The sequence below is a fragment of the Coregonus lavaretus genome (genome assembly GCF_964263955.1).
Source record: "Coregonus lavaretus genome assembly, contig: HAP1_SCAFFOLD_280, whole genome shotgun sequence".
Taxonomy (NCBI): Eukaryota; Metazoa; Chordata; class Actinopteri; order Salmoniformes; family Salmonidae; genus Coregonus; species Coregonus lavaretus.
Genome location: NW_028161584.1, coordinates 421,233 through 445,742, shown reverse-complemented (window position 1 = coordinate 445,742; position 24,510 = coordinate 421,233). Strand labels below are relative to the sequence as shown.

The following is a 24,510-nucleotide window of genomic DNA, read 5'->3' as shown; positions in this document are numbered from 1 at the left end:
TGTATATTCCACCTTTTTAATCACGTTGTTTTCCCACTCCGATGTCCGTCTCGAGTCATTTTCTGCCGTCCATGACGATGTTAACTCTTTCTTAGCTAGCTGGACTATGCACTTGCCTCTGCTAGCAATACACTGTGCTAACATTAGCCTAGACAGTGCCACAGAAAATAACAGTTTTAAACAGTTGTAAAAACCCACTTCTTCCAGACAGAATAGTTCCTGTAGATTCAGACTTACTCATCACCAATCTTTTGTTATGTCTCATGGGTTTCATAACCATGTCTGTATAAATATTCAATAATGATGAGACAGGAGACAGGAATCAGTTCAACCATTTATCTGGAACGTGATCATCTCAACACATACAAACCCCCATGATGCTCTGCAGCACAACCCCAATATACAACAAATACATAAATAAGTAAATGGACACTAAACAAAACTCATAGAGGAATTTAAATGTTCAGTTGTAGAAAGTAGGGCCATGGGATAGGGTCAGAAAGGTCAGTATGTTTGATAACTGGTTACAGAGGTGACATAACAAGCATAAGGTCCATTATAACACAGTGAAGTAGATGTGGGAGCTAAAAGCAGACATGGACAGTGAGACGGTGTGAGGAGGTCAGGGGTGAAACACTAGATCAGGACAGGTAGAAATGGCAGGGCTGGAAATAGACACAGAGACACATTCTGATCATGGCTCAGACCTGACCTGATACACCCAAACAGAAGATGCCATAGCAAAGTCCTGTCCAGTAGGCTATATGGGATTTCCTTTCATCAAAATCCAACACGTGGAAATGTGTCCACTGTGTGTGTATGTGTCCAGTGTGTGTGTGTGTGTGTTCAGTGTGTGTGTGTGTGTGTGTGTGTGTGTCCTGTGTGTGTGTGTGTGTGTGTGTGTGTTCAGTGTGTGTGTGTGTGTGTCCTGTGTGTGTGTGTCCACTGTATGTGTGGGTGTGTGTTCAGTGTGTGTGTGTCCAGTGTGTGTGTGTGTTTGTTCAGTGTGTGTGTGTGTGTTCAGTGTGTCCAGTGTGTGTGTGTGTCCAGTGTTTGTGTCCAGTGTGTATGTGTGTCCAGTGTGTGTGTGTTTGTGTGTCCAGTGTGTGTGTGTGTGTCAGTCTGTGTGTGTCCAGTGTGTGTGTGTCAGTGTGAGTGTGTGTGTGTGTTCAGTGTGTGTCCAGTGTGTGTGTGTCCAGTGTGTGTGTGTCAGTGTGTGTGTATGTGTATCCAGTGTGTGTGTGTTTGTGTGTCCAGTGTGTGTGTGTGTGTCAGTCTGTGTGTGTCCAGTGTGTGTGTGTCAGTGTGTGTGTGTGTGTGTTCAGTGTGACCACTGTGTGTGTGTGTTTGTGTATCCAGTGTGTGTTTGTCAGTGTTTGTGTGGCCAGTGTTTGTGTTCAGTGAGTGTGTGTGTCCAGTGTGTGTTTGTGTGTGTCCATTGTGTGTGTGTGTGTTCAGTGTGTGTGTGTGTGTCCTGAGTGTGTGAGTGTGTTCAGTGTGTGTACAGTGTGTGTGTCTGTGTGTGTGTAATCAGTGTGTGTGTGTGTCCCCAGTGTGTGTGTGTGTTCGATTCCAGTGTGTGTGTGTGTCCAGTGTGTGTGTTTGTGTGTGTGTATGTCCAGTGTGTTTGTGTGTGAGCGTCCAGTGTGTGTGTGTGTGTGTTCAATGTGTGTGTGTTCATTTTGTGTGTGTGTGGGTGTTTGTGTCGAGTTTGTGTGTGTGTGTGTTCAGTGTGTTTGTGTCCAGTGTGTGTGTGTGTGTCCAGTGTGTGTGTGTGTGTGTGTGTGTGTGTGTGTCCTGTGTGTGTGTTTGTGTGTGTCCAGTGTGTGTGTGTGTTTGTGTCCAGTGTGTGTGTGTGTGTGTTTGTGTGTGTGTTCAGTGTGTTTGTGTCCAGTGTGTGTGTGTTTGTCTGTGTCCAGTGTGTGTGTGTGTGTGTGTGTCCTGTGTGTGTTTCCAGTGTGTGTGCGTGTTTGTGTCCTGTGTGTGTGTGGGTGTGTGTGTTTGTGTGTGTTTGTTAATGTCCAGTGTGTGTTTGTCCAGTGTTTGTTTGTGTTCAGTGTGTGCGTCAAGTGTGCGTAGGTGTCCAGTGTGTGTGTCCAGTGTGTTTGTGTGTCCAGTGTGTGTGTGTCCAGTGTGTGTGTTTGTCCAGTGTGTGTGTGTGCAGTGTGTGTGTGTGTCCAGTGTGTGTGCGTGTCCAGTGTGTGAATCCAGTGTGTGTGTGTGTGTGTGTCCAGTGTGTGTGTGTGTGTGTGTGTGTGTGTGTGTGTGTGTGTGTGTGTGTCCAGTGTGTGTGTGTGTCCAGTGTGTGTGTCCAGTGTGTGTGTGTCTGTGTGTGTGTGTGTGTGACCAGTGTGTGTGTGTGTGTGTGTGTGTCCAGTGTGTGTGTGTGTGTGTGTGTGTCCAGTGTGTGTGTGTGTGTGTGTGTGTGTGTGTGTGTGTGTGTGTGTGTGTGTGTGTGTGTCCAGTGTGTGTGTGTGCGTGTGTGTGTGTTTGTGTCCAGTGTGTGTGTGTGTGTGTGTGTGTGTTGTGTGTGTGTGTGTGTGTGTCCAGTGTGTGTGTGTGTGTGTGTCCAGTGTGTGTGTGTGTGTGTGTCCAGTGTGTGTGTTTGTGTCAGTGTTACCATGGTTATTATTTACAGGGACACTGAAGAATCATCCCAAACCCTAAACCCTGGATAGAGGGGCTCAGTGAATGTGGAGTGGAATGTGTTCAGGTGGGTCAGTGTGTCAGAGGAGACTCTGTAGAAGGACAGAGTGCCGGCTGGCCAGTCCAGATACACTCCTACTCTGTGGGAGCTGGAGGAGGGGACGTCTATGGGAGTGGACTTCTTATTGTGCCAGGCAGAGTAACTGTTGTCAGAGCAGAACAGACACCAGGACTTGTCATTGTATCCAATCAGACAGTCACTACCCCATCCTCTCCTGCTGATTCCTTTATATGTCACTCCTATATCAGCCCCACTCCCACTCCACTCTACCTCCCAGTAACAGCGCCCAGTCAGAGCCTCTCTACACAGCACCTGTCCACATTCCTTAAATCTCTCTGGGTGATCAGGATACGGCTGCTCCTCTCTCCTATATGTCACCTTTCTGTTCTCCTCAGACAGAGAGAGGAATCTGTTTACTGTGTTTAGGTCCAGTGTGAGATCACAGACATCTGATGGATGAAACCAGACACAATATTAGAAATCATCATCGTTCACATTAGAATGTTAACTCACTTTTCACTAATTAATTTAATGTAGATGTTTCTAGGTATCAAAAGGAGAAGTTAAGGTAACTTGAGACTTGTTGAATGATCATATGTTATACTGTATGGTAATATAAAACACACTTATTCCCATTAATTACACACACACACACACAAATCCTGAACACACACACACACACACTGGATACACACACACCCTGAACACACACACACACACACACACACACACACACACACACACATACACACACACACACATTTCTAATGTAACAGGAACACACCACACACAGACACACACATTGACAAAGCAACTCTTTGTAAACTTTGGTGTCCCTGATTTGTGCTTCTGTAGAACTACAGCTGATATTTAATATGACCAAGTAAGTAATGATGGTGGTCTTTGACTTTGACTTCACTTGAATTAAGACTTATTCTTAGTCATATTCTTCACAGCAGTCAACACTCACATTTTCTAAGTCCAGGTTTCATTGTGTTCTCTCCACCATGTTCCACACTGTAGCGGTAAGCAGAAGAACAGACAGTCATTAAGGGATACACCTGAACTCACACACACACACACACACACACACACACACACACACACACACACACACACACACACACACACACACACAAACACTGGACACAAACACACACACACACACACACACACACACACACACACACACACACACACACACACACACACACACACAGTCAGAATATACATTTGTCCAAGTGTGTGTGTGTCCACTGTTTGTGCGTGTCCAGTGTGTGTGTGTGTGTGTACAGTGTGTGTGTGTGTGTGTCCAGTGTGTGTGTGTCTGTGTCCAGTGTGTGTCCAGTGTGTGTGTGTGTGTGTGTGTGTGTGTGTGTGTGTCTGTCCAGTGTGTGTGTGTATGTCAAGTGTGTGTGTTTGTGTGTCCAGTATGTGTGTGTGTGTGTCCAGTGTGTGTGTGTCTGTGTCCAGTGTGTGTGTGTGTGTGTTTTTTAGAGTGTGTGTGTGTGTCCAGTGTGTGTGTGTCCAGTGTGTGTGTGTGTGTGTGTGTCCAGTGTGTGTATGTGTGTCCATTGTGTGTGTGTGTCCAGTGTGTGTGTATGTCTATTGTGTGTGTGTGTCTAGTGTATGTGTGTGTGTCTAGTGTGTGTGTGTTTGTCCAGTGTGTGTGTGTGTCCAGTGTTTGTGTGTCCAGTGTTTGTGTGTCCAGTGTTTAGGTTTTATGTGTCCAGTGTGTGTGTGTGTGTGTGTGTCCAGTGTGAGTAAGTATGTGTGTTTGTGTGTGTCCAGTGTGTGTCCAGTGTGTGTGTGTTTGTGTGTGTGTCCAGTGTGTGTGTGTGTCCTTTGTGTGTATGTGTCCAGTGTGTGTGTTTACAGTGTGTGTGTGTGTGTGTGTGTGTGTGTGTGTGTGTGTGTGTGTGTGTGTGTGTGTCCAGTGTGAGTAAGTCTGTGTGTTTGTGTGTGTCCAGTGTGTGTCCAGTGTGTGTGTGTTTGTGTGTGTGTCCAGTGTGTGTTTGTGTTTGTGTGTGTGTCCGGTGTGTGTCCAGTGTGTGTGTGTCTGTGTGTGTGTGTGTCCAGTGTGTGTGTGTGCGTGTGTGTCCAGTGTGTGTGTGTGTGTGTGTGTGTGTGTGTGTCCAGTGTGTGTGTGTGTGTGTGTGTGTGTGTGTGTGTGTTTATGTGTGTGTGTGTGTTTGTCCAGTGTGTGTGTGTGTCCATTATGTGTGGGTCCAGTTTGTGTGTGTGTGTCCAGTGTGTGAGTGTGTGTGTCCAGTGTGTGTGTGTGTGTCCAGTGTGTGAGTGTGTGTGTCCAGTGTGTGTGTGTTTGTCTAGTGTGTGTGTGTTTGTCCAGTGTGTGTGTGCGTCCTTTGTGTGTGTGTGTGTCCTTTGTGTGTATGTGTCCAGTGTGTGTGTTTACAGTGTGTGTGTCCAGTGTGTGTGTGTGTGTCCAGTGTGTATGTGTGTCCAGTGTGTGTGTGTGCGTCCTTTGTGTGTGTGTGTGTCCATTGTGTGTATGTGTCCAGTATGTATGTTTAGAGTGTGTATGTTCAGTGTGTGTCTGTGTCCAGTGTGTATGTGTTTCCAGTGTGTGTGTGTGTGTGTCCAGTGTGTGTACTGATACACGTACACACACACACACACACTGGACAAACACACACACACGACACACACACACAAACACACACTGGACACACACAGGACACACACACACACCGGACACACACACACACACACACACACACACACACACACACACACACACTGGACACACATACACACTGGACAAACACACACACACACACACACACTGGACACACACACACATTGGACACGCACTGGACACACACACACACACACACACATACACAGGACACACAAACACTCGACAAACACACACACTGGACCCATAAACACACACACAGGAAACACACATACAAACTGGACCCACACACACACACACAGGACACACACACTCACTCACACTGGACACACACAATGGACACAAACACACACACACACTGGAAACACACACAAACACACTGGACACACACACACACACAGACACACACACACACACACTGGACACACACAAAGGACACACACACACACATACACTGGACACACACTGGACCCACACACACACAAACGGAAACAATCAATCAATCAATCAATCAATCAATCAATTTTATTTTATATAGCCCTTCATACATCAGCTAATATCTCGAAGTGCTGTACAGAAACCCAGCCTAAAACCCCAAACAGCTAGTAATGCAGGTGTAGAAGCACGGTGGCTAGGAAAAACTCCCTAGAAAGGCCAAAACCTAGGAAGAAACCTAGAGAGGAACCAGGCTATGAGGGGTGGCCAGTCCTCTTCTGGCTGTGCCGGGTGGAGATTATAACAGAACCATGCCAAGATGTTCAAAAATGTTCATAAGTGACAAGCATGGTCAAATAATAATCAGGAATAAATCTCAGTTGGCTTTTCATAGCCGATCATTAAGAGTTGAAAACAGCAGGTCTGGGACAGGTAGGGGTTCCATAACCGCAGGCAGAACAGTTGAAACTGGAATAGCAGCAAGGCCAGGCGGACTGGGGACAGCAAGGAGTCACCACGGCCGGTAGTCCCGACGTATGGTCCTAGGGCTCAGGTCTCTCAGTTGGCTTTTCATAGCCGATCATTAAGAGTTGAAAACAGCAGGTCTGGGACAGGTAGGGGTTTCGTAACCGCAGGCAGAACAGTTGAAACTGGAATAGCAGCAAGGCCAGGCGGACTGGGGACAGCAAGGTGTCAGCATGCCCGGTAGTCCTGACGTATGGTCCTAGGGCTCAGGTTCTCAGAGAGAAAGAGAGAACGAGAGAATTAGAGAGAGCATACTTAAATTCACACAGGACACTGGATAAGACAGGAGAAGTACTCCAGGTATAACCAACTAACCCCAGCCCCCCGACACATAAACTACTGCAGCATAAATACTGGAGGCTGAGACAGGAGCGGTCCGGAGACACTGTGTCCCCATCCGAAGAAACCCCCGGACAGGGCCAAACAGGAAGGATATAACCCCACCCACTCTGCCAAAGCACAGCCCCCGCACCACTAGAGGGATATCCTCAACCACCAACTTACAATCCTGAGACAAGGCCGAGTATAGCCCACAGAGGTCTCCACCACAGCACAAACCAAGGGGGGGCGCCAACCCAGACAGGAAGATCACGTCAGTAACTCAACCCACTCAAGTGACGCACCCCTCCTAGGGACGGCATGAAAGAGCACCAGCAAGCCAGTGACTCAGCCCCTGTAACAGGGTTAGAGGCAGAGAACCCCAGTGGAGAGAGGGGAACCGGCCTGGCAGAGACAGCAAGGGCTGTTCGTTGCTCCAGAGCCTTTCCGTTCACCTTCACACTCCTGGGCCAGACTACACTCAATCATATGACCTACTGAAGAGATAAGTCTTCAGTAAAGACTTAAAGGTTGAGACCGAGTCTGCGTCTCTCACATGGGTAGGCAGACTGTTCCATAAAAATGGAGATCTATAGGAGAAAGCCCTGCCTCCCGCTGTTTGCTTAGAAATTCTAGGGACAATTAGGAGGCCTGCGTCTTGTGACCGTAGCGAACGTATTGGTATGTACGGCAGGACCAACTCGGAAAGATAGGTAGGAGCAAGCCCATGTAACGCTTTATAGGTTAACAGCAAAACCTTGAAATCAGCCCTTGCCTTAACAGGAAGCCAGTGTAGGGAAGCTAGCACTGGAGTAATATGATCAAATTTCTTGGTTATAGTCAGGATTCTAGCAGCCGTATTTAGCACTAACTGAAGTTTATTTAGTGCTTTATCCGGGTAGCCGGAAAGTAGAGCATTGCAGTAGTCTAACCTAGAAGTAACAAATGCATGGATTAATTTTTCTGCATCATTTTTGGACAGAAAATTTCTGATTTTTGCAATGTTACGTAGATGGAAAAAAGCTGTCCTTGAAACAGTCTTGATATGTTCGTCAAAAGAGAGATCAGGGTCAAGAGTAACGCCGAGGTCCTTCACAGTTTTATTTGAGACGACTTTACAACCATCAAGATGAATTGTCAGATTTAACAGAAGATCTCTTTGTTTCTTGGGACCTAGAACAAGCATCTCTGTTTTGTCCGAGTTTAAAAGTAGAAAGTTTTCAGCCATCCACTTCCTTATGTCTGAAACACAGGCTTCTAGCGAGGGCAATTTTGGGGCTTCACCATGTTTCATTGAAATGTACAGCTGTGTGTCATCCGCATAGCAGTGAAAGTTAACATTATGTTTTCGAATAACATCCCCAAGAGGTAAAATATATAGTGAAAACAATAGTGGTCCTAAATGGAACCTTGAGGAACACCGAAATGTACAGTTGATTTGTCGGAGGACAGACCATTCACAGAGACAAACTGATATCTTTCCGACAGGTAAGATCTAAACCAGGCCAGAACTTGTCCGTGTAGACCAATTTGGGTTTCCAGTCTCTCCAAAAGAATGTGGTGATCGATGGTGTCAAAGGCAGCACTAAGGTCTAGTAGCACGAGGACAGATGCAGAGCCTCGGTCTGACGCCATTAAAAGGTCATTTACCACCTTCACAAGTGCAGTCTCAGTGCTATGATGGGGTCTAAAACCAGACTGAAGCATTTCGTATACATTGTTTGTCTTCAGAAAGGCAGTGAGTTGCTGCGCAACAGCTTTTTCTAAAATTTTTGAGAGGAATGGAAGATTCGATATAGGCCGATAGTTTTTTATATTTTCCGGGTCAAGGTTTGGCTTTTTCAAGAGAGGCTTTATCACTGCCACTTTTAGTGAGTTTGGTACACATCCGGTGGATAGAGAGCTGTTTATTATGTTCAACATAGGAGGGCCAAGCACAGGAAGCAGCTCCTTCAGCAGTTTAGTAGGAATAGGATCCAGTATGCAGCTTGAAGGTTTAGAGGCCATGATTATTTTCATCATTGTGTCAAGAGATATAGTACTAAAACACTTAAGTGTCTCTCCCGATCCCAGGCCCTCGCAGAGCTATGCAGATCCAGGACAGCTAAGCCCTGGAGGAATACGCAGATTCAAAGAGGAGTCCGTAATTTGCTTTCTAATGGTCATGATCTTTTCCTCAAAGAAGTTCATGAATTTATTACTGCTGAAGTGAAAGCCATCCTCTCTTGGGGAATGCTGCTTTTTAGTTAGCTTTGCAACAGTATCAAAAAGAAATTTTGGATTGTTCTTATTTTCCTCGATTAAGTTGGAAAAGTAGGATGATCGAGCAGCAGTGAGGGCTCTTCGGTACTGCACGGTACTGTCTTTCCAAGCTAGTCGGAAGACTTCCAGTTTGGTGTGGCGCCATTTCCGTTCCAATTTCCTGGAAGCTTGCTTCAAAGCTCGGTTATTTTCTGTATACCAGGGAGCTAGTTTCTTATGACAAATGTTTTTCGTTTTTAGGGGTGCAACTGCATCTAGGGTATTGCGCAAGGTTAAATTGAGTTCCTCAGTTAAGTGGTTAACTGATTTTTGTCCTCTGACGTCCTTGGGTAGGCAGAAGGAGTCTGGAAGGGCATCAAGGAATTTTTGTGTTGTCTGAGAATTTATAGCACGACTTTTGATGCTCCTTGGTTGGGGTCTGAGCAGATTATTTTTTGCGATTGCAAACGTAATAAAATGGTGGTCCGATAGTCCAGGATTTTGTGGAAAAACATTAAGATCTACAACATTTATTCCATGGGACAAAACTAGGTCCAGAGTATGACTGTGGCAGTGAGTAGGTCCAGAGACATGTTGGACAAAACCCACTGAGTCGATGATGGCTCCGAAAGACTTTTGGAGTGGGTCTGTGGACTTCTCCATGTGAATATTAAAATCACCAAAAATTAGAATATGATCTGCTATGACTACAAGGTCTGATAGGAATTCAGGAAACTCAGAGAGGAACGCTGTATATGGCCCAGGAGGCCTGTAAACAGTAGCTATAAAAAGTGATTGAGTAGGCTGCATAGATTTCATGACTAGAAGCTCAAAAGACGAAAACGCAATTTTTTTTTTTGTAAATTGAAATTTGCTATCGTAAATGTTAGCAACACCTCCGCCTTTGCGGGATGCACGGGGAATATGGTCACTAGTGTAACCAGGAGGTGAGGCCTCATTTAACACAGCAAATTCATCAGGCTTAAGCCATGTTTCAGTCAGGCCAATCACATCAAGATTATGATCAGTGATTAGTTCATTGACTATGACTGCCTTTGAAGTGAGGGATCTAACATTAAGTAACCCTATTTTGAGATAGTAACTGAATGGTAGCTGAATGGTGGATGATGACTGGAGTAATTTTCTGTCTAAGTGAGTAGATAACATGTTTCTAAACATACACTGGACCCCCACACACACACACTCACTGGACCCACACACACACACACACTCACACACACACAGTCTTTATATAACTTAGTCCAAGTGGTGGTCAGAATGTTTGTCTTAACTAGCCTGATAACTCCAACATGTCTGATATGAACATTGATATAAACCCTCTACATACTTGAGTTTCTCCAGTCTGCAGTGTGGATCCTCCAGTCCAGCAGAGAGCAGTCTGACTCCTGAGTCTCCTGGGTGATTGTAGCTCAGGTCCAGCTCTCTCAGGTGTGAGGGGTTTGACTTCAGAGCTGAGACCAGAGAAGCACAGCCTTCCTCTGTGACTAGACAGCCTGACAGCCTGCAAAGAGTCAAATCATATTAAAACCACACTGCTATTCTTTGGTGGTGAAAATAGTGACAGAATGTTTTTTTCTACATTTGCAGATACATCAGTGTCCTGAAACCTGCCATATCTATTCATAAATGAATGTATCATTATTAGAAATTATCATAGTATTGCTTGTAGAGAGAAACATGTATAGTACAAATATTTGAGTAGACTGATCAGAGCAGTTTAAAAAGCAGTATCAGTCAAAAGACAGACAGTGAGGTATCAGATTTAGATTGTATTGAGTATACAGTCCACACCATATCTAGTTTGACAGTGGAGCTAACATTTTAAATGTGGCTCTATACTCCAGCATATTGGATTTGAGATCAAATGTTTCATATTAGGTTACAGTATATAATGTCACTTTTCATTTGAGGTTATCTTTAAACATGTCTGTTTCACCATTTAGAAAAATAAAAGGACTTTATGTATCTAGTCCCCCTATTTGAAGAAGTCATAAGTATTCTGACCAATTAACTTATAGTGTATTAAAGTAGTCAAACGTTTTGTAGTTGGTTCCAAACTCGTTGGTTGCATTTGCAGTTTGTTTTGGTTGTGTTTTGGGTTATGTTTTGCCCGATAGTAACTGAATGGTGGATGATGACTGGAGTAATTTTCTGTCTAAGTGAGTAGATAACATGTTTCTAAACACTACTAAATTAATCCTGATGATGCTATGATTAAGAAATATCATGAATGAATCATGAATAATAATGAGTGAGAGAGTTACAGAGGCTACAACAAAACATGCTAACCTCTCACCATTACCAATAACAGAGGGGGTATGATCCTTGTTCCTCTGTAACTTTCTCATTAATCATCATTCACGATTCATTCATGATTATTCATAATCATGGTAGCATCCACATGAATGTAGAAGTGTTCAGAAACATCTTCTATTCTTACTGACAATACAAGTGAAGTGACTCCAAAATGACAGGACATTATTCACCATTCAGTTTCTATTGGGAAAAACATCATCCAAAACACAACCAAGACAAACTGCAAATGTATTCAACAAGTTTGTAGAATCACAAGCTTGATGTAATCACTGCAGGTAAGGAATATGGGACCAAATACTAAACTTATGACTAAATGAATTTGTCCAAATAATTACGACTTCTTCAAATGGGAGAACTAGATACATAAAATGCTTTCGTATCTAAACGGAAAAACAGATATGTATGAAAAACCTAAAATAAAAGGTGACATTATACACTGTCGCCTAATATGAAACATTCTATCTCAAATCCAAAATGCTGGAGCATAGCACCAAATGTAAAACTGTAAGCTTCACTGTGCAAACACATATGGTGTGGACTATGTGTGCCTGGTAAACACATGTGGATCTGGTGAACAGTTATCACTTGTTGACCAACTACAGGAATACTGACCTCAGAGTCTCCAGTTTACAGTGGGGATTCCCCAGTCCAGCAGAGAGCAGCTTCACTCCTGAATCCGTCAGGTCATTGTTACTCAGGTCCAGCTCTCTCAGGTGTGAGGGGTTTGACCACAGAGCTGAGACCAGAGAAGCACAGCCTTCCTCTGTGACTAGACAGCCTGACAGCCTGCAAAGAGTCAAATCATATTAAAACCACACTGCTATTCTTTGGTGGTGAAAATAGTGGCAATATATTTTTTCAACATATTCTGATATATCAGTGTCCTGAAACCTGCCATATATATTCATAAATTAATGAATGTTTCAATATTAGAAATGATAATATATTGATTGTAGAGAGAAACATGTATAGTACGAATATTTGAGTAGACTGACCAGAGCAGTTTAAAAAGCAGTATCAGTCAAAAGACAGACAGTGAGGTATCAGATTTAGATTTTATTGAGTATACAGTCCACACCATATCTATTTTCACAGTAAAGCTAACATTTTAAATGTGGCTCTATACTCCAGCATTTTGGATTTGAGATCAAATGTTTTATATGAGGTGACAGTATATAATGTCACCTTTAATTTGAGGTTATTTTAATACATATCTGTTTCAACATTTAGAAAAATAAAAGCCCTTTATGTATCTAGTCCCCCTTTTTCAAGAAGTCAAGTATTCTGACCAATTAACTTATAGTGTATTAAAGTAGTCAAAAGTTTAGTATTTGGTCCCATATTCTTTGAATGCAATGACTAAATCAAGCCTGTGACTGCCATGATTGAGAAAGATCATGAATTATTCATGAATAATTATGAGTGAGAAAGTTACAGAGGCTACAACAAAACATGCTAACCTCTCACCATTAACATCAAATAAAAGGTGACATTCTGTACTGTTGCCTGATATGAAACATTATATCTCAAATCCAAATTGCTGGAGCATAGCACCAAATGTAAAACTGTAAGCTTCACTGTCCAAACACATATGGTGTGGACTATGTGTGCCTGGTAAACGCATGTGGATCTGGTGAACAGTTATCACTTGCTGACCAACTACAGGAATACTGACCTCAGAGTCTCCAGTTTACAGTGGGGATTCCCCAGTCCAGCAGAGAGCAGCTTCACTCCTGAATCCTTCAGGTCATTGTTACTCAGATCCAGCTCTCTCAGGTGTGAGGGGTTTGACTTCAGAGCTGAGACCAGAGAAGCACAGCCTTCCTCTGTGACTAGACAGCCTGACATCCTGCAAAGAGTCAAATCATATTAAAACCACACTGCTATTCTTTGGTGGTGAAAATAGTGGCAGTATATTTTTACAACATATTCAGATATATCAGTGTCCTGAAACCTGCCATATCTATTCATAAATGGATGTATCATTATTAGAAATGACAAATTATCAAAGTATTGCTTGTAGAGAGACAAATATAAAAGTACAAATACAGTGGTGTGAAAAAGTCTTTGCCCCCTTCCTGATTTATTATTTGTTTGCATGTTTGTCACACTTAAATGTTTCAGATCATCAAACAAATTTAAATATTAGTCAAAGATAACAAGTAAACACAAAATGCAGTTTTGAAATGAAGGTTGTTATTATTAAGGGAAAACAAAATCCAAACCTACATGGCCCGGTGTGAAAAAGTGTTTGCCCCCCCTGTTATAACACAACTCAACTGTGGTTTATCACACCTGAGTTCAATTCCTCTAGCCACACCCAGACCTGATTACTGCCACACCTGTTCTCCATCAAGGAATCACTTAAATAGGACCTGCCTGACAAAGTTAAGTAGACCAAAAGATCCTCAAAAGCTAGACATCATGCCGAGATCCAAAGAAATTCAGGAACAAATGAGAAAGAAAGTAATTGAGATCCATCAGTCTGGAAAAGGTTATAAAGCCATTTCTAAAGCTTTCGGACTCCAGCGAACCACAGTGAGAGCCATTATCCACAAATGGCGAAAACATGGAACAGTGGTGAACCTTCCCAGGAGTGACCGGCCGACCAAAATGACCCCAAGAGCGTAGCGACGACTCATCCAAGAGGTCACAAAAGACCCCACAACAACATCCAAAGAGCTGCAGGCCTCACTTACTCAGTTAAAGTCAGTGTTCATGACTCCACCATAAGAAAGAGACTGGGCAGAAATGGCCTGCATGGCAGAGTTCCAAGACGAAAACCACTGCTGAGCAAAAAAACCATTAAGGCTCGTCTCGTTTTTGCCAGAAAACATATTGATGATCCCCAAGACCTTTGGGAAAATACTCTGTGGACTGACGAGACAAAAGTTGAACTTTTTGGAAGGTGTGTGTCCCATTACATCTGGCGTAAAAGTAACACCGCATTTCAGAAAAAGAACATCATACCAACAGTAAAATATGGTGGTGGTAGTGTGATGGTCTGGGCCTGTTTTGCTGCTTCAGGACCTGGAAGACTTGCTGTGATAAATGGAACCATGAATTCTGCTGTCTACCAAAAAATCCTGAAGGAGAATGTCCGGACATCTGTTCGAGACCTCAAGCTGAAGCAAACTTGGATTCTGCAGCAGGACAATGATCCAAAACACACCAGCAAGTTCACCTCTGAATGGCTGAAGAAAAACAAAATGAAGACTTTGGAGTGGCCTAGTCAAAGTCCTGACCTGAATCCTATTGAGATGCTGTGGCATGACCTTAAAAAGGCAGTTCATGCTCGAAAACCCTCCAATGTGGCTGAATTACAACAATTCTGCAAAGATGAGTGGGCCAAAATTCCTCCACAGCGCTGTAAAAACTTCATTGGAATTCAAATGTTTGATTGCAGTTGTTGCTGCTAAGGGTGGCCCAACCAGTTATTAGGTTGTAGGGGGCAATCACTTTTTCACACAGGGCCATGTGGGTTTGGATTTTGTTTTCCCTTAATAATAACAACCTTCATTTCAAAACTGCATTTTGTGTTTACTTGTGTTATCTTTGACTAATATTTAAATTTGTTTGATGATCTGAAACATTTAAGTGTGACAAACATGCAAACAAATAAGAAATCAGAAAGTGGGCAAACACTTTTTCACACCACTGTAAAACTGTAAGCTTCACTGTCCAAACACATATGGTGTGGACTATGTGTGCCTGGTAAACACATGTGGATCTGGTGAACAGTTATCACTTGTTGACCAACTACAGGAATACTGACCTCAGAGTCTCCAGTTTACAGTGGGGATTCCCCAGGACAGCAGAGAGCAGCTTCACTCCTGAATCCTTCAGGTCATTGTTACTCAGATCCAGCTCTCTCAGGTGTGAGGGGTTTGACTTCAGAGCTGAGACCAGAGAAGCACAGCCTCTGTCTGTGACTAGACATTCTGACAGCCTGCAAATATTAAAATCCTATTAAAACCACACTGCTATTCTTTGGTGGTGAAAATAGTGGCAGTATATTTTTTCAACATTTTCAGATATATCAGTGTCCTGAAACCTGCCATATCTATTTATAAATTAATGAATGTTTGATTATTGGAAATTACCAATGATCAAAGTATTGCTTGTAGAGAGAAAAATATAACGTACAAATATTTTAGTAGACTGACCAGAGCAGTTTAAAAAGCAGTATCAGTCAAAAGACAGACAGTGAGGTATCAGATTTAGATTGTATTGAGTATACAGTCCACACCATATCTATTTTGACAGTGAAGCTAACATTTTAAATGTGGCTCTGTACTCCAGCATTTTGGATTTGAGATCAAATGTTTCATATGAGGTGACAGTATATAATGTCACCTTTTATTTGAGGGTATTTTCATACATATGTTTCACCATTTAGAAATGAAAGCACTTTATGTATCTAGTCCCCCCATTTCAAGAAGTCATAAGTATACTGACCAATTCACCTATAGTGTATTAAAGTACTCAAAAGTTTAGTATTTGGTCCCAAACTTGTTGGTTGCATTTGCAGTTTGTTTTGCGTGTGTTTTGGGTTATGATTTGTCCAATAGTAACTGAATGGTGGATGATGACTGGATTAATCTTCTGTCTAAGTGGGTAGATAACATGTTTCTAAACACTACTGAATGAATCCTGATGATGCCATGATTAAGAAAAATCATGAATGAATCATGAATAATAATGAATGAGAAAGTTACAGAGGCTACAACAAAACATACTAACCTCTCACCATTAACATCAAATAAAAGGTGACATTCTGTACTGTGGCCTAATATGAAACATTCTATCTCAAATCCAAAATGCTGGAGCATAGCACCAAATGTAAAACTGTAAGCTTCACTGTCCAAACACATATGGTGTGGACTATGTGTGCCTGGTAAACACATGTGGATCTGGTGAACAGTTATCACTTGTTGACCAACTACAGGAATACTGACCTCAGAGTCTCCAGTTTACAGTGGGGATTCCCCAGGACAGCAGAGAGCAGCTTCACTCCTGAATCCTTCAGGTCATTGTTACTCAGGTCCAGCTCTCTCAGGTGTGAGGGGTTTGACTTCAGAGCTGAGACCAGAGAAGCCCAGCCTTTCTCTGTGACTCCACAGCCTGACAGCCTGCAAAGAGTCAAATCATATTAAAACCACACTGCTAGTCTTTGGTGGTGAAAATAGTGGCAGTATATGTTTTCAACATATTCAGATATATCAGTGTCCTGAAACCTGCCATATCTATTCATAAATTAATGTATCATTATTAGAAATTACAAATTATCGAAGTATTGCTTGTAGATAGAAAAATATAAAAGAATAAATATTTGAGTAGACTGACCAGAGCCGTTTAAAAAGCAGAATCAGTCAAAAGACAGACAGTGAGGTATCAGATTTAGATTGTATTGAGTATACAGTCAACACCATATCTATTTTGACAGTGAAGCTAACATTTTAAATGTGGCTCTATACTCCAGCATTTTGGATTTGAGATCAAATGTTTCATATGAGGTGACAGTATATAATGTCACCTTTTATTTGAGGGTATTTCCATACATATCTGTTTCACCATTTAGAAAAGTAAAAGCACTTTATGTATCTAGTCCCCCTATTTGAAGAAGTCATAAGTATTCTGACCAATTCACTTACAGTGTATTAAAGTAGTTCAAAGTTTAGTATTTTGTTCCAAACTCGTTGGTTGCATTTATAGTTTGTTTTGGTTGTGTTTTGGGTTATGTTTTGTCCAATAGTAACTGAATGGTGGATGATGACTGGAGTAATTTTCTGTCTAAGTGAGTAATTAACATGTTTCTAAACACTACTAAATTAATCCTGATGATGCCATGATTAAGAAAAATCATGAATGAATCAAGAATAATAATGCATGAGAAAGTTACAGAGGCTACAACAAAACATGCTAACCTCTCACCATTACCAATAACAGAGGGGGTAGGATACTTGTTCCTCTGTAACTTTCTCATTCATCATCATTCACGATTCATTCATGATTATTCATAATCATGGTAGCATCCACATGAATGTAGAAGTGTTCAGAAACATCTTCTATTCTTACTGACAATACAAGTGAAGTTACTCCAAAATGACAGGACATTATTCACCATTCAGTTTCTATTGGGAAAAACATCATCCAAAACACAACCAAGACAAACTGCAAATGCATTCAACAAGTTTGTAGAATCACAAGCTTGATGTAATCACTGCAGGTAAGGAATATGGGACCAAATACTAAACTTATGACTACTTTAATACAATATAAGTGAATATGTCCAAATTATTACGACTTTTTCAAATGGGAGAACTAGACACATACAGTGCTTTCATTTCTAAACGGTAACACAGATATGTATGAAAATATCCTCAAATAAAAGGTGACATTATATACTGTTGCCTAATATGAAACATTCTATCTCAAATCCAAATTGCTGGAGCATAGCACCAAATGTAAAACTGTAAGCTTCACTGTCCAAACACATATGGTGTGGACTATGTGTGCCTGGTAAACACATGTGGATATGGTGAACAGTTATCACTTGTTGACCAACTACAGGAATACTGACCTCAGAGTCTCCAGTTTACAGTGGGGATTCCCCAGTCCAGCAGAGAGCAGCTTCACTCCTGAATCCTTCAGGTCATTGTTACTCAGGTCCAGCTCTCTCAGGTGTAAGGGGTTTGACTTCAGAGCTGAGAACAGAGAAGCACAGCCTTCCTCTGTGACTAGACAGCCTGACAGCCTGCAAAGAGTCAAATCATATTAAAACCACACTGCTATTCTTTGGTGGTGAAAATAGTGGCAGTATATTTTTTTCAACATATTCAGATATATCAGCGTCCTGAAACCTGACATATCTATTCATATATGTATATACACACTACTACCAGTCAAAAGTTTGAACACACCTATTCATTCAAGTTTTTGTTTTGTTGTTTTAAAACTATTTTTTACATTGTAGAATAACAGTGAAGACATCAAAACTATGAAATAACACATATGGAATCATGTAGTAATCAAAAAAGTGTTAAACAAATCCAAATGTATATTTATATTTGAGATTCTTCAAGTAGCCACCCTTTGCCTTGATAACAGCTTTGCACACTCTTGGCATTCTCTCAACCAGCTTCATGAGGTAGTCACCTGGAATGCATTTCAATTAACAGGTGTGCCTTCTTAAAAGTTAATTTGTGGAATTTCTTTCCTTCTTAATGCATTTGAGCCAATCAGTTGTGTTGTGACAAGGTAGGGGGGTATACAGAAGATGGCCCTATTTGGTAAAAGACCAAGTCCATATTATGGCAAGAACAGCTCAAATAAGCAAAGAGAAACGACAGTCCATCATTACTTTAAGACATGATGGTCATTCAATAAGGAACATTTCAAGAACTTTTAAAGTTTCTTCAAGTGCAGTCGCAAAAAATATCAAGCACTATGATGAAACTGGCTCTCATGAGGACCGCCACAGGAATGGAAGACCCAGAGTTACTTCTGCTGCAGAGGATAAGTTCATTAGAGTTACCAGCCTCAGAAATTGCAGCCCAAATAAATTCTTCACAGAGTTCAAGTCACAGACACATCTCTACATCAACTGTTCAGAGGGGACTGTGTGAATCAGGCCTTCATGGTCGAATTGCTGCAAATAAATCACTACTAAAGGACACCGATAAGAAGAAGAGACTTGCTTGGGCCAACAAACACGGGCAATGGACATTAGACCTGTGGACATTTGTCCTTTGGCCTGGAGTCCAAATTTGAGATTTTTGGTTCCAACCGCCGTGTCTTTGTGAGAAGCGGTGTGGGTGAACGGATGATCTCGGCATGTGTAGTTCCCACCGTAAAGCATGGAGGAGGAGGTGTTATGGTGTGGGGGTGCTTTGCTGGTGACACTGTTTGTGATTTATTTAGAATTCAAGGCACACTTAACCAGCATGGCTACCACAGCATTCTGCAGCGATACGCCATCCCATCTGGTTTGGGCTTAGTGGGACTATCATTTGTTTTTCAACAGGACAATGACCCAACACACTTCCAGGCTGTGTAAGGACAGGGATTGAGTGCTGCATCAGATGACCTGGCCTGCATAATCACCCGACCTCAACCCAATTGAGATGGTTTGGGATGAGTTGGACGGCAGAGTGAAGGAAAAGCAGCCAACAAGTGCTCAGCATATGTGGGAACTCCTTCAAGACTGTTGGAAAAGCATTCCAGGTGAAGCTGGTTGAGAGAATATCAAGAGTGTGCAAAGCTGTCATCAAGGCAAAGGGTGGCTATTTGAAGATTACAATGGAAAAAATAGTAAAAATAAAGACAAACCCTTGACTGAGTAGGTGTGTCCAAACTTTTGAGTGGTACTGTATATACATGAATTAATGTATCATTATTAACAGTAGATAACATGTTTCTAAACACTACTAAATGAATCCTTGTGTGTGTGTGTGTGTGTGTCCAGTGTGTGTGTGTGTTTGTGTGTGTCTAGTGTGTGTGTGTGTGTGTCCAGTGTGAGTAAGTCTGTGTGTTTGTGTGTGTCCAGTGTGTGTGTGTTTGTGTAACTGTGTCCAGTGTGTGTTTGTGTTTGTGTGTGTGTCCGGTGTGTGTCCAGTGTGTGTGTGTGTGTGTGTGTGTGTGTGTGTGTGTGTGTGTGTGTGTGTTTGTCCAGTGTGTGTGTGTGTCCAGTGTGTGTGTGTATGTCTAGTGTGTGTGTGTGTGTGTGTGTCCAGTGTGTGTTTGTTTGTCTAGTGTGTGTGTGTTTGTCCAGTGTGTGTGTGTGTCTAGTGTGTGTGTGTGTGTGTGTGTCCAGTGTGAGTGTGTGTGTGTCCAGTGTGTATGTGTGTCCAGTGTGTGTGTGTGTCCAGTGTGTGTACTGATACACGTGCACACACACACACTGGACACACACACACATGCACTGGACAAAGACACACACACACACTGGACACACACAGACACACACACACACACACATACACACACCGGACACACACACACACACACACACACACACTGGACACACACACACACTGGACCCACACTCACACACACTGGACACACACACACACACACACACACACACACACACACACTGGACACACACACACACACACACACACACACACACACACACAGTCTTTATATAACTTAGTCCAAGTGGTGGTCAGAATGTTTGTCTTAACTAGCCTGATACCTCCAACATGTCTGATATGAACATTGACATAAACCCTCTACATACTTGAGTTTCTCCAGTCTGCAGTGTGGATCCTCCAGTCCAGCAGAGAGCAGTCTGACTCCTGAGTCTCCTGGGTGATTGTAGCTCAGGTCCAGCTCTCTCAGGTGTGAGGGGTTTGACTTCAGAGCTGAGACCAGAGAAGCACAGCCTTCCTCTGTGACTAGACAGCCTGACAGCCTGCAAAGAGTCAAATCATATTAAAACCACACTGCTATTCGTTGGTGTTGAGTCATTTTCTTTCTAAGTGAGTAGATAACATGTTTCTAAACACTACTAAAGTAATCCTGATGATGCCATGATTGAGAAGGATCATGAATGAATCATGAATAATAATGAGTGAGAAAGTTACAGAGGCTACAACAAAACATGCTAACCTCTCACCATTACCTTCAAATAAAAGGTGACATTCTGTAATGTCACCTAATATGAAACATGTTATCTCAAATCGAAAATGCAAGAGCATAGAACCAAATGTAAAACTGTAAGCTTCACTGTCCAAACACATATGGTGTGGACTATGTGTGCCTGGTAAACACATGTGGATCTGGTGAACAGTTATCAATGGTTGACCAACTACAGGAATACTGACCTCAGAGTCTCCAGTTTACAGTGGGGATTCCCCAGTCCAGCAGAGAGCAGCTTCAATCCTGAATCCTTCATGACATTGTTACTCAGATCCAGCTCTCTCAGGTGTGAGGGGTTTGACTTCAGAGCTGAGACCAGAGAAGCACAGCCTTTCTCTGTGAGTCCACAGAATGAGAGCCTGCAAAGACATCATCATGATTTCACAAACACACTGTTAATTCAACACCAATAGTGTAGAAGGACAATGGCAGATGCATTTGGTTTATTCTCTTAAAGAACATATATATTAATCTTCTGTCTCCTAGAATTGTATGGTTATATTGTTATACTAATGTGAACACCAATGCACTGATTCAGTAAGTTTTTCAATTTAATATTATACATTATATACATATTATAATACATATATTTCTCTAAACTGAATATTTCTTCCTGATGATTAGTACTTAAATGTCATTGTATGTACTCACAGAGCAGCTCTGGAGGCTTTGACCACTGGCAGCAGCCTCAGAAGACCTTCCTCTGATCTGGAGTATTTCTTCGGGTCAAACACATCCAGCTCCTTTTCTGAAGTCAGCAACACAAAGACCAGAGCTGACCACTGTGCAGGTGACAGTTCGGCTTTTGAGAGACTTCCTGATCTCAGGTAGCTTTGGATCTCCTCCACTAGAGAATGGTCATTCAGTTCATTCAGACAGTGGAACAGATTGATGCACCTCTCTGGAGAGGGATTCTTCCTGATCTTCTTCTTGATGTACTTGACTGTTTCTTCATGGCTCTGTGAGCTGCTTCTTGTCTTTGTCAGTAGACCTCGTAAGTGCTTCTGATTGGACTCCAGTGAGAGGCCCAGAAGGAAGCGGAGGAACAGGTCCAGGTTTCCTGTCTCACTTTGCAAGGCTTTATCCACAGCACTCTTGTAGACAGTAACTTCAGTAACTTGCGGTTCGGCCATTAGATTCTCATTGTTGTTGATGAATGAGAGGAACACATATACAGCAGCCAGAAACTCCTGAATGCTCAGATGCACGAAGCAGTAGACCTTGTCCTGGTACAGCCCACATTCCTCTTTAAAGATCTGTGTGCACAATCCTGAGTACACTGAGGCTTCATTGACATCAATGCCAGCCTCTTTCAGGTCTTCTTCATAGAAAATCAGATTGCCATTCATAAGCTGTTGAAAAGCCAGTTTTCCCAGTGACAGAATGCTCTCTTTATTCCAGTGTGGACCTGTCTCTTCTTTCCCAAGATACTTTTCATTCTTCTGTTTGGTATGAAACTCCACAAGGTGTATGAACATCTCAGTCAGAGTCTTGGGCATCTCTTCTCTCTTGTCTGTACTCAACATGTGTTCAAGGACTGTTGCAGAAATCCAACAGAAGACTGGAATGTGGCACATGATGTGGAGGCTCCTTGATGTCTTTATGTGGGAGATGATTCTGCTCGCCAGGTCCTCATCACTGAATCTCTTCCTGAAGTACTCCTCCTTCTGTGGGTCATTGAACCCTCGTACCTCTGTCACCTGGTCAACACACACTGAAGGGATCTGATTGGCTGCTGCAGGTCGGGTAGTTATCCAGAGGAGAGCAGAGGGAAGCAGATTTCCCTTGATGAGATTTGTCAGCAGAACATCCACTGAGGTTGACTCTGTGACGTCACAACAGATCTTGTTCTTCTGGAAGTCTAGGGGCAGTCGGCACTCATCCAGACCATCAAAGATGAACAGAACTTTGTACTTGTCGTAGTTGGAGATTCTTGATTCTTTGGTTTCCATTGAGAAGTGATTGAGAAGTTCAATGAAAGTGTGTTTTTCCCTGTTCATCAAATTCAGCTCCCGGAAAGGGAATGAAAATACAAATTGGACATCCTGATTTGCTTTTCCTTCAGCCCAGTCCAGAATGAACTTCTGCACAGAGACTGTTTTTCCAATGCCAGCGACTCCCTTTGTCAGCACAGTTCTGATAGGTTTGTCTCTTCCAGTTAAGGGTTTGAAGATGTCGTTACATTTGACTGCAGTCTCTGGTCTTGCTTGTTTCCTGGTTGTTGTCTCAATCTGTCTCAGCTCATGTTCATTATTGACCTCTCCTGTTCCACCCTCTGTGATGTAGAGCTCTGTGTAGATCTTATTGAGAAGTGTTGGGTTTCCTTGTTTAGCGATCCCCTCAAATACACATTGAAACTTCTTCTTTAGATAAGATTTAAGTTCACGTTGGCAAATCACAGCACGCTCATCTGAATCTAGAAATAACACAGAGGATATTAATATTACATCTGTTTTAATGCCTACAGTATTGTAAGACTGTCTTATAAAGTTTAAATTATAATCATTTATTCTCTTAACTGTCTGTATAAATCTGTAAATGTTTTCATAATGCATTACACACTGGTGTGACTGATTTATATCATTATTGGTATTATTGATGGCATTAATAATGTTGTCTCTCTCTCTCTCTCTCTCTCTCTCTCTCTCTCTCTCCTCTGTCTCTCCTCTTCTCTTTCTAAATTAATCACCACAACACATCCCTGCTGCTACTTGATGAGGTCACTAGGTGTTGTTTTAAGGCTGCTACAATATCACTGAGTTACACAGCTACTTTAGCTGTACTTTAGCTACAGCTTTTCAATGTTCTAAAACAGCATTTAACATGAGGCAGACAGCTCTTACTTTTCTCCAGTGTGTCAGCAAGCTCCTTCTGGTTCATTTTCCTCAGGACGTGCAGTGTGATCTTCAGAGCCCCCTCTCTGGCACTGCTCTCCTGCTTCTCATCTTCAGCATCCACCACTTCATTATCCTGCTTCTGACTCTCAAAGCCTTCTGGGAGTTCTGGACTAAGAATCCTCTTGAACATCTTCAGCTCGTTCTTCACAAATGTCATGATATTCTCTTCAAGCAACTGAAATAAATCAAGTAAATAAGTTAAGCAAGAGACTAAATGCTTTCTCATTAACACATTAATGAATGATTGACAGATCAACTTTACTTGAGGTAAACAAAAACAAATGTACATAACAGGACCACATACACTGAATATGGAGGCCAGGTCTGTTTGATGACTCTGGGAAGACTGACCACTGAGAATCTCTGACTCTGATCTCTCCTGTTGGTTTCTGTGGACAAAACATGAGATTACATCTCCTCATCCAGGGAGTGCACACACACACACACACACACACACACACACACACACACACACACACACACACACACACACACACACACACACACACACACACACACACACACACACACACAGGGAGGGAATGTAGTATTTGTTTAATATTGTTTCAGGACTATGAAAATGGAAAAAAGGTTTAGCATATGGATTATGAAAACAACAAAAATAAATGTGAAAATGGGAGAGGAGAAATGACTAGAGACAGTGTTGTTTAACTCACTGACCATGACCCATGAGTTCTTCTTACCTTTGTTCACTAGAAAAGTCTCCCTCTCTAAACCTCATAGGT

General features: G+C 42.3%; 2 protein-coding genes across 2 annotated transcripts; both read right to left on the bottom strand.

The window, feature by feature from the left end:
* Window positions 1-2,591: 2,591 nt before the first annotated feature.
* LOC311120373 (stonustoxin subunit beta-like) lies at window positions 2,592-3,760 on the bottom strand. Its single transcript, XM_084194983.1, has 2 exons — window positions 3,678-3,760; window positions 2,592-3,156 (listed from the first exon to the last, which is right to left on the bottom strand). Exons 1-2 carry the CDS (start codon window positions 3,754-3,756, stop codon window positions 2,633-2,635), a joined length of 603 nt encoding a protein of 200 aa, XP_084051109.1. The 5' UTR covers window positions 3,757-3,760; the 3' UTR covers window positions 2,592-2,632.
* Window positions 3,761-11,099: 7,339 nt separating this feature from the next.
* On the bottom strand, window positions 11,100-24,149 carry LOC311120368 (NLR family CARD domain-containing protein 3-like; the record flags this gene model as incomplete). The annotated part of the gene is made up of 8 exons (XM_084194979.1): window positions 24,069-24,149; window positions 23,711-23,939; window positions 21,519-23,283; window positions 21,053-21,226; window positions 17,806-17,979; window positions 12,898-13,071; window positions 11,891-12,008; window positions 11,100-11,114 (listed from the first exon to the last, which is right to left on the bottom strand). Exons 2-8 carry the CDS (start codon window positions 23,919-23,921, stop codon window positions 11,100-11,102), a joined length of 2,631 nt encoding a protein of 876 aa, XP_084051105.1. The 5' UTR covers window positions 23,922-23,939; window positions 24,069-24,149.
* Window positions 24,150-24,510: the final 361 nt, after the last annotated feature.

Bases quoted from the DNA above. Each gene is read 5' to 3' on its own strand.
- LOC311120373 (XM_084194983.1), bottom strand. From the start codon at position 3,756: ATGACTGTCTGTTCTTCTGCTTACCGCTACAGTGTGGAACATGGTGGA. The intron at 3,157-3,677 runs GTGAGTGTTGAC...TTCATCCATCAG, and splicing joins GAAACCTGGACTTAGAAAAT to ATGTCTGTGATCTCACACTG.